General features: G+C 39.1%; 1 protein-coding gene across 2 annotated transcripts; it reads left to right on the top strand.

The window, feature by feature from the left end:
* The first annotated feature begins 46 nt into the window (after positions 1-46).
* On the top strand, positions 47-9,584 carry LOC146488809 (uncharacterized). 2 transcript variants are annotated; one of them, XM_085113884.1, is made up of 14 exons: positions 47-184; positions 319-513; positions 1,437-1,579; positions 2,392-2,499; positions 3,161-3,326; positions 4,096-4,241; positions 4,780-4,887; positions 5,312-5,393; positions 5,567-5,709; positions 6,494-6,601; positions 7,362-7,437; positions 7,705-7,848; positions 8,340-8,588; positions 8,914-9,584. In XM_085113884.1, the coding sequence occupies exons 2-14, from the start codon at positions 387-389 to the stop codon at positions 8,952-8,954; spliced, it is 1,641 nt and encodes a 546-aa protein (XP_084970010.1). In that variant the 5' UTR covers positions 47-184; positions 319-386; the 3' UTR covers positions 8,955-9,584. The 2 variants fall into 2 exon arrangements, with proteins under 2 accessions (XP_084970010.1, XP_084970015.1); XM_085113889.1 differs by lacking the exon at positions 47-184 and adding an exon at positions 204-220.
* Positions 9,585-10,568: the final 984 nt, after the last annotated feature.

Genomic DNA, 10,568 nt, shown 5'->3' with positions numbered 1-10,568 from the left:
AAGAGACAGAATAATAACAACAATATAAAGTCAAGCTTCCGTGAGTTTGGACAAAAGCTTATATTCAACTTTGCCAAAACAACGTTAAGACGTCATGAAGCCACTCAGCTAATGTCAATCGCGTTGCTCTGCATCGAAATGACGAAGTACGGATGAGAAACAAGAGGAGACTGCATGAAAGAAGGTAAAATTCCTTTCTTGCTCGTTTGTAAGAATTCTGGTAAGTTCAATTGTTCCCACGAAGAAACAATACGAATACAACAAACATCTGATGAATATAACTCAGCTATTTACTCTCAACGCGATTTATCTATTTAGGAAGGCTTGCAAATATGGGTTGGTGTGTTTAGAACCTTTTACAGTAAGGTGTTTGTCTGTTCACCGCAATGCTCGCCTTAAGAAGAGGCAAATTCAGAGCTTTCTTGACATCAAGATCTTCACCTCATGGAGATTCCTTCACAAATTCCCAAGATGGCGTAACTCGCTGTGTGGAAATTGCTGTTGGCCCAAAAGGTTAGTTCTGAGTCTTTTAGTTTGTTTTCCTGTTAATGCGGAAACTGTTCAGAGACTGAACAAATATTGCACTTTGCATTAGATTTAGATGTGAAGTGAACTAATAAATAATTCTTATTGAATTCGAATGCACTTTTTTCAAATCAATCTAATTAGAGTATTGTCTTTGAGTGAGGTTCAGACATGATGCTTTCGATGAGATCGGAAAACGGCACTTAGCGATCAAATTCGAACGAAATACGAATGTTCACGATAAAAGGCCGAAGATCACAAGACAGAGTGGCCATGCACAAGAAGTCGTAAACTGTTGACAGTTGTTAAGCCAGTTAAACCAATAGTTTTTTGGAAACTATCTATCGTTATTTTGGGAAAATGATCAGCTGGAATAATTTTCATGGTGTTAAACCGGTTTAAGACTGAGTGTCGGAAAACTGAAACCAAACTCCAAAGTAATTACTTCGACCAATCACAGTAGAGTAAACAGCACAATGAACCAATCAGAATTCGAAACAAATACATGTGACCGTCGCAAAGCGCGGGAAGACATGTAAGACCAAGTTACCGGGTTTGGGTTTGGTTGAGAAATTGGGTCAAGTTTGCCAACCAATCACAGATCGCTGTAAAGCAAAACCCAAGCAAACGCGAATTACTTTCGACGCTCAATTGAAAACCGCCCAAAAAGCATTAGGCGTAATCGGAGCTTGTATGAAAATTGAAAGCCCAAAAATCTGTGCTCAAATGTACAATTTTTTCAGGTAACTTTCCCCATTCCAAACCTTTAAAATAGGATACCAAAGAAATGGGACATCAACATCAACTGCTGTTATTTTTTATCGTGGATAAATAACTGCTATAGCTATCAGTTGTTATTAGATCCCTGCCTGTTTCAAAAATGCCGGTTAAATGTATTTATTTCTTCTCAGGTGATATCAGTCACCCGGATGTGGAGATTGCTGGCGGTGTGGATGATCCTTACATCCCCGGTAATACGGGACTTTTCATCGTGTGGATAAAACCTGGGAGCGAGGCAGATAGTTATTTGAAACCAGGGTGTCAAATAACAAAGGTCAGCTTATTCTCCTAGATATACAAACTTGGTTATGTAAGATGACGTGAAATGACGCATGAATTTCGCAGCCGCTAAACATGAATTTGGCACTAAAAAAAAAATACAAACAACAATAAGAACAAACCGGCAAAGCTTCAGAAAACGAAGAAGAAGAAGAAGAAAAAGTAAAACAGGCGCAAGTATGTAACTTTACATGTAGTGTTAATTTGTCCCAGTTTAAAACGAATGGATAAGGCGGTTAAGTTCAAAAGAAACTGCTTTGCTGCGTCGGTGGGGATTAGAAACAAATGTTTGGGAGCAAATAACTGAAGGTAAAATGGCTACCGTAAAGAAATTCGAGTGCTGACGTTTCGATCGTTAGCCCTTCGTATTCGGCGCTCTGACTAAGGGCTAGCGATCGAAACGTCCGCATTGGAATCTCTTTGCGGTGGCCAATTTACCTTTAGTTATCAACTCTGTTGATAAACCAAACATCCAGTTCAAAACGAACGCCGAAGGAACACGTGGGTTTCATTTCGACCCAAACAATCAACTCTAGTTAGTGCTGAGGAAGCAAAAAGCAATCACTCTCTAACTTACGTCACTGACTAAACCCGTAATGTAAGCCATATGGTGTGTTAACTTCCATTTTTATAGTAAACAGCATTACTTTGCGTTCTTCTGGTTCCCACTGAGATGAAAGCTCTCTCTTTGTCTTACGTGATTTCACTTCCTTCAGTTTGGACAAAATGAATGTAAAACATAAAGTCTAATTCACAAGCACTGCTATTCCGTCATTTACATTTTTCCCGGTATGTCTTTCTTCCTAGATTGACGGTGTCGATGTAGGAAATGTTTCCCGCCGCACGGCTGAGAACCTTTTGCGCTTTGCTGATCAATATGTTGAGATAGATGCTGTCATAAGGAACGATGATGAGGTGAATATTCCCTATATACGAAAAAAAGGCTTGTTCAGTTCTTACACGGGAGCCCCGATATGTAATCAGAGATGAGTGAAATTCAACGGAACTTATTCCGAAATAAATCACTTGACATTAATTAGGGATCAATTAACTATCACACCATCCATGAATTTAACAAAATTAATTAATTATCTAAGTTAAGCTGCCTATTCTAACCTCGCATCACAGACGTTTCCTCAGTGAAATTATAATAACAACTCAATCTTATTAACTCCACTCTTTCTTGCAATTCCATCTTATCACTGATGACTATCATATCTTATCATGGGAGCATGCGCGTGAAATGTTTCTCGCGAGCTCTCTTGGAATCTCACCTTCAGCCAACCACTTCATGTAAGCGAGCAAGCAAAACAGTTGGCAGCTAGGATACTCACAGCCTGGGGGGAATAGGGGGAGGGAGGGAGGGGTACTTAATAAATATTTTTATACGGGAAAGCTTCACCCCGAGGCCCAAACCGTTACCCTTTATAATTCATTTTTGACAGAAAATGTAACCCTTGCATACACCTTGCATATACCTTCCTTACACCTCCATACAATGCACATCTTTACCCTCAGATACTCACTAGAGACTTGCAGTGAATTGACTGCTAGTACCTTTCATCAAATGTCGCAGGTTTCTTCGAATTCCAAAATGGTTTCCTGGGCCGGAGTAAGCATAGATGTGGACGCCGAGAACACCAGCGATTCTGGCAGAGGAACAGAAATATTGGAAAGAGAAGCAAAGCCGAACCTGGACGGAGGGGAAAAGATCAGTGTTAAGGTCCCAGCTGGTATCAAGGGTAAGAACTCGAAAGCAAGCCTGGAAATAAGTTTAAATTTCAAAACGAAAATCAAGAGATTCGTATAACGAATTGCGTACTATTTATGTTTAGCAAGGATGCCTCCTCCATTGTCCGAGAAACCCTTCAAGGACGTTGTCTCCCATTACAAGGGCATTTTTGCGCGGTTTATGGCTACTCGACTATGACTGTTATTTGATCTCAAACAACAAATCATATGGCTTGTATTCTTCTCCTACCAAACTATTAAAACTCGCAAAGGACATCATAGCCCCTGTGATTTCGAAAATATTCAACACATCTATTAAACTGGGAATATAACTTTCCAAACTAAAAATGGCTAAAATCACTCCAATATTTAAAAGTGGTGACGATACAGACGCAAACAATTACGGACCAATCTCTTTACTGTCGAACTACAATAGAATTTTTCAGAAAATTATGTTTAAAAGAATGAAAGAATTCATTGACAAAAATGATCTCATATACTCCTCCCAATACGGGTTTCGCAAAGGGCGTTCGACTCAATGTGCTATACTGGACATTGTCAATGCTATCCAAACCAACATGTATCAAGGTCTATGTTTCATAGACCTCAAAAAAGCCTTCGACACCGTGGATCACGATATCTTGCTAAAATTAGGATTTCATTCCCAGACTCAAATGGTATGAGTTCTATATCAGTTGATCGATAATTGAGCTAGGGTTTCGTATTTAGTTCACATTGATTATATTGATTATTTTGTTTCTCTCCTTGCTGTTCTTTTAGGAGAAGTTTTACCTCTGGACTTTGAGATACAAGGAGGGCGAGATGAAAGATTAGTTGACGGAGCTACAGGAATCGTAATTAAAGAAATAAAGGATGGGAGTATATTGCAGAAATATAACGTGAAAGTTGGAGACCACATTCTCAAGGTACAGGCTGATTAAAGCGTTTGAAATACGCACGAGGAACACAGCGGCAAAATGAGTGCGCATGCTCGTCACGTGTGAGCAATCTTACTGGGCAAAATGGCGGCATTTTTAAAATTCCCATTGCTTGTTCTCATCTCGCGTGGATAAGCCCAAATCAAAATAGACAAGGTTGTCGCTTTCAGGAAAGGTTCCTTCGAACTTCACATCACATATCTTATTCAACAAAAACAAATATTGTTTTAACAGGTGCGAATTCGGCGATTGAAGTGGAGAATTCGTAATCGATTCTCGCTCGAATCATAAATCTGCAGAGCATGCGCACTCATTTTGCCGCTGTGTCCATGCATAAGTACAGTGAATGCGCACGCGCATCGACAGTCACATAAATGCCTGAGCGTCGAGAAACTTGCTTTCTCCGGATTGGAGGAATCTTCTAATTCTTGGTGGAAGAAATAGACAAAAATGCTGGTAATTTCTTGACAATTTCAAATAGGTCTAAAACCCATCTTATTAGAAACTTCTTTTTTTCCTTTCTAAGGTCAACGGAGTTGACGTCACAAATGTTCCACAACACGTGTTCTTCAATCTGCTGCGAGCATCGGACAAAGTGGCCAAGATTCAGATCCTGAAGATTCCAGTTTCAAAGGTGTGTAATGTGATCTTTTTTCAGTTCATTACTTGAAATTATTGAAGGCACTTTTGATGGGGAACATAGAACCGTCATCGCGAGCCGCTGGTCACCAAGTAGTTGGGTTTTTTGCGAAATCCATTTGAAGGGTAATATTGTGTACCAGCAGGACTTCTAAATTGTAACAAGGGTATCAACGAAGCTATGATTACATAAGTGACTGAGTTTTAGCCGAATTTCTGGAGGAATGGAAGGTGATTAGTGCATTAAGAGATAGATATGATGATGATGATGATAATGATAACTATCATCATTACCAGTAGGGATGAGAAATACTGAAATAAAAGATGAAAAAATATCATGAAATAAAATACCGCCATTAGGCAGAGCGGAATTCTCAGGTCTGGTAGTCTCACGCTGGTCTTGATTTTGTCTCTGACAGGACGATACAGAGGTTCGAGTTTATGAAGATGAAAATACAGGAGAGAACGAAATGATTGTTGAAATCTCAACCGGTCCTAAAGGTAGCTAGAACATTTTGAAATTAATTCTCAATTTATCACATGTTCTTTGTTAATGCTTTCAAGGTTTTTAAATTGTATACAAATTAATACTGCATTGTTTTCATTTTACCACAATTTTTCGAATACTCGCCTCGTAACGACTACAAATTATCTGTTTTCAACAATCATTTTAGGACGAATTGGCAAGCTGGGGTTGAAGATCAGCGGCGGGAGAGACAGGCCCGTTGTTCCTGGTGATCCGGGGATCTTTATCACAACGGTCAAAAGAGGAAGTTTATTGCATAAAGTTCTTGGGCCTGGAGACAAGATTTTAAAGGTACAGTATTAGCAATTGAGCATGCTCATAATAAATAGCCAAAGACATGGTCTGAATCTTCAGTCGTCTCAATTGACAACTCTTAATATTTGATTCATAAAAACTGTTAGCAAGTGCGCAAGATTAAGAGTGGTTGCCTTGGTAACTGACAAGCTCAATGTATCAGAAAGTTTATTGTTCTTTTTTTCGTCTTCTGGTTTATCTTTTGTGACCTAATATTTGCGTGGTTCTCTGGTTTCTCTACAAACTTTTAAGTAGACTAGTACCACTTACCTATGGATTTAAAGTTTCTTTTTCAATAACGGTTCTTCCCCTAATATTCCTCTCCGATAGATCTAAACGGAATTGAGGTAATGTTTAAAAAGCGAGCAGCAGTGTTTTATCCGGATTTAAAACCACGAGGCGCAACCGAGTGGTTTTAGACCCGATAAAACACGTGCTGCGAGTTTTTTGAACGGCTTCGAAAACATTCCTGGAAAAGCGTGTGTCAATAGAGTTCATAACAAATATGCTTTTGTGAACGTTGGAAATTAGCATAGGAGAAAAACACCGCATACTAACGACAAGTGTTTTATTAGCTGATAAAACACCGCATACTAATAAGGAGGAGGTTTATCGATATAACCATTTCATATCGACCATTTGATAGGTCAATGGGCTTTGAATCATTAATGAGTTTTGAAAGTCAGTGTAAAAGGCGTGGGTCAACCTACTGCATGCCTTAGCGTGCTAATTTTTCTTAGCAGCTGGAGAGAATGACGTTTAACTGTTCATTCTTCAACAGATTGGTGGTACAAACGTGCGAAACGTTGCGTTGAGATTTGCTTTGGATCAAATCAGAGCCGCAGACAGAAGAGTAAGACTGCACATCAAGAAAGCAGATCACAATGAGGTAACCCTTTAACACCTCATATCAAATAACAAATTCCCCTATCTTGTCCCCATACTCTTCTTATAAAAGTGGTGGGGACAAGTTAATAAAATATCAAGAAAATTCACGTTGAGTCAATCCTCAGCCTGAGTTGAACAAGTATTGATATAACAAGGAGAAATTTGATGCTGATCACTGTTACGGTTTTAAGGGTTAATCTTGCACGAGTTTTGACATGGAACGAGGTAGTTCCTTGTGGCCGCAGACGTTTATACTGTTATTTTCATGTTTTGAAGAGAATGTCAAAGATGGACTTCTATTTTACGGCATAGCACTGGAGAACAACTTATAAATAAAACATAATACTTAGAGAAGGAAAGCAACCTAATTTGTACAACATCTCGATCGAATTGGAATTTGAGAATTGACCATAACCAGGAGAAAGACTAGAAGCAAGGCAAGAACCGGCAGGCCCCATTGTTGGCAAGCCATTACTGTTCCTACTGAGCCATTTCTCTTGAACGGCTCCACTTTCAATGCACTAGAATCTCACAAAAAAGAGTAGAGATTACCAGCATTGATAACCCTCCTTAGCTTTTCCAATCTCCTTTGGACATTTGAACACTCGTCATCATCATCATCATCATCATCATCATCATCATCATCATCATCATCATCATCATCATCATCAACATCATCATCATCAGCAGCAGCAGCAACATTAACACGATCATCATAACAACGATAGGGCGAAATTCACTAGCGTTTGTGTTAATTGCAGCATGACAGCTCAGAGAGGGATCGCAAGAAAAGAGCTTGGAGAGCTGCAAGGTCTTTCTCTGAAGAACAGTTGGAAGGTGTGGCCTCCTGATTTTATTCAATTTTCCGCCATTTTTATCAACAGAAGACCGTGCGAAGTGGTGTTTATGAAATTTAGGTGACTTCAAAAAGATGAGCCATATTGTATCCAAGCGGGAGTCCAGGGGCACATAGCTTGATGTATGCGGGATATAGAAGAGCTGCTCCTTCTTCCACTGAAAGACAAGTGAATGTCGATCGAATGCAATCCGTATTACAGAAGTCCCTAATTCCCATAAATTTGCCTTTGTTTCTTATTTCTTCAGAATTCAAAGTAGCATTTTCAGTATACGACAGAACAGCAGATGGCAAAATATCTCTGAAACAACTTATGGAATTGTGTCGTTCACTTGGACATAATCTTACGGCAACCGACAGGGATGTCATTGTCACTGAGTTAAAACTGGGAGGTGAGACATGTAACGCAATGTGTGGGGTGTAACGCAATGCTGTGTGACGTGAAGGGTCTAATACAATTTTATCATCATGTAACGCAAGGTTGCAAACGTGAAAGGTGAATGTCACAATACACTGAGTTTCAATCTCATTAACAACTAATGAAGAGAAAGCAAATGAAATCACTACCGCGAAGGGGATTTGGAAAAGTGATCTTAATTATCATAAAATTTGGTAAACTTTTGCTTTGAATTTCTCCAAGAATTTTTTATGGTTGAGAACCTATATCAGACGCTCGAAATAGTGTTTCATCAATTTAAAAACACCTCGAAGTTGCATGGTTAAAAATCTCGGCTGCGCCTAGCTCGTTTTTCCAACCCAATTCTTAGCGTTTGGAAATCGAATGAAACACTTCTCCTCGTATGTTTGATCTTTTACATCAACCGTGAACAGTGTAATGTACGGCGATGAAAGTTCTCCTTTTTTCCTTTTTCCTCCACTGCAGGAGACAACAAAATATCTTTCCTGGATTTTATTCAGATAATCACCAGAATCACGTCATCGAAGCAGAATGACTCGGATTTGTTCCACGCGTTTGAAGTGTTCGACCGGGAGGAGAAGGGATTCTTTAAACTTTATGAGCTTGAAGAGGCTTTAAAGGAAATGCCCGGATACCAAGAGATAGAAGAGGGTGAAATAGAGGACATTCTTGCATTAGCAGACCCTGACGGGGATGGCCATGTTAATTTTCAAGGTTTGTGGCAACTTGAGAGCCTTCTTTATCGATCACATTCCTGTTTATGACGTAGGTACTTCAGATACAAGCACCGGGACAAAATGTGTCTTATACATGAAGTACTTATCACGACGACTGATCGAGAGAAACGAAGATTCTGGAAGCGTTTTTACTTACCTGGAAACGAACTTCCATATATAAAATAATTTGTACAGTCGAGTAACTGTGTCTCACCTTGATAAAGAGACTTAAAGTAAGGAAACTCCTATTCTGACCAATTCCTTTGATGAGTTTCCTCGCAGAATACTGCTTTACCAAAATCTTTTTTTTCTTTTTTCCCCAGAATTCAGAGACCTTGTTTTGCCTCTCTTCCATCAGTACTGATCCTGAAGATCCGCAATGTGTACAGATGAGGCAACCATGGTCAACACTGGAACGATATTAGTTCTCCCAGTACTAGCAGTTGTACAGTGTTTGCTGAGAGTGGCCTTAGCATACGTAGCAAGCGTTTCTGTTTGGTTTTGTGAGCCTTTCGCTTTTTTACCGCGCGGTTCTCCCTTTTTTTCGGACTCGTCCTAATTTCCGCGCGGTTAACAACCGAAAAACGATAAAACCACACGGAGACACTTGCCTCGCTGTCTAAAGTGGACTCAACAGTTACTCGGATCGAAGTAAAGTCAGTACCGTTCAAAGTCATTTCCGGCGGAGAACTCAGCGGTGTGCGGTGAAAGCAGAACTCTTCTTCTGCGTTGGGAAGTTGAATTTATTTTTTAAAGTCAGTGGTCAAGGAAAAAGGCATTGTCTTCCTGTAGGAGGCAATTAATTTGTAATGAAACAATGGACAGATTTTAGACGAGATTTATAAGTATATATAAGACGATACTTTTTTTGAATAATGAAGTTAATTTTGAAATGTTGTACCCTGCAACCATTCAGGTTTTACATATTTTTATAGCTTTGTACAGTTTTTAATTTATTTTACAAAATACAAAGTAAGAAATTTTTCTCATTGACTGCCTTTTTTACGGTCTTCTTTGTTATTTTCAATGATCTTGGGTGACGGCGGCAGGGACTCAAAGGGGTGCTGCGCTCATGAATGGTCATGAATTTGTCCTGAGTTACATGAATCCTAAGTGCACAACGACCCTTTGAACACTTTTAAGATTGTTGGAATGAAGTAACCACGAACCCACTACGTCATTTCCGAACTACTTTTAGGCTCTTTTATAAAGCGAGGTATTGTGCACAGCCTTTCAATGGAAACGAAATTTCATTGCCTTGCGAATTATGACCTCGTTTTGGTAAAGAGGCTTATATAAGCCCGGGTACTCAAAAATGTGTGAATGGCCATTCCATCGGAACTGGTAACCAATTTCTGTCTCCTAGATAAAATGAGCAAATATAAAAAGTCCCTCTTCAGATTTGTTCCATTGCGCGTGTAGCATTCCCTCTTCACGATTTGTTTCGCAACAAAACGTTGCTTTGCAAGTTGCCTGAAAAATAGACTATAGTTTGTAGCTAATCCTCTACTTTTTGCAGTGTTGCATGCGTCAGTGTAACGTTTTCTGCAACTTGCAACGCATATTGAGTTTCAAGTCGAAAAAAAAAATTGCTTCGTGTAACCGAGCCTTAAGTGGATTTAATTAAAATGGCAGTGTCACCTATTTTCGTGTAACTTTGACGAGCAAAAAAAATATATTTGTATCTATGGAAATGTTAAAATAGTCAGATGGTCAAGTATTAGTAACAGCAGCCCTACTTGTGAACAGGAAAAAGTATTTTAAATTATTCAGATAGTTTTCTTTGGCTGAGGATGGCTAGGATGGAAATGGATTGCAACTTGAGAAAATTGGCCAGTTTTTTTTTAAATTCTCCCAATGTATTTTAGAGAAATCACTTGAAAAATTGATGCAGTTTGTTCTTCACCTAACATTTTCGTCCTATAGCGCTGTGAGTACAATTTAGTGTTAGAGAAAGTGTTCTTCGTAAAATATTTGA

Source organism: Pavona decussata, unplaced genomic scaffold (assembly GCF_977016875.1).
Source record: "Pavona decussata unplaced genomic scaffold, jaPavDecu1.1 SCAFFOLD_8, whole genome shotgun sequence".
NCBI classification, from domain to species: domain Eukaryota; kingdom Metazoa; phylum Cnidaria; class Anthozoa; order Scleractinia; family Agariciidae; genus Pavona; species Pavona decussata.
Note: the sequence above shows the minus strand (reverse complement) of the source record. Positions and strands in the feature narration are given on the sequence as shown.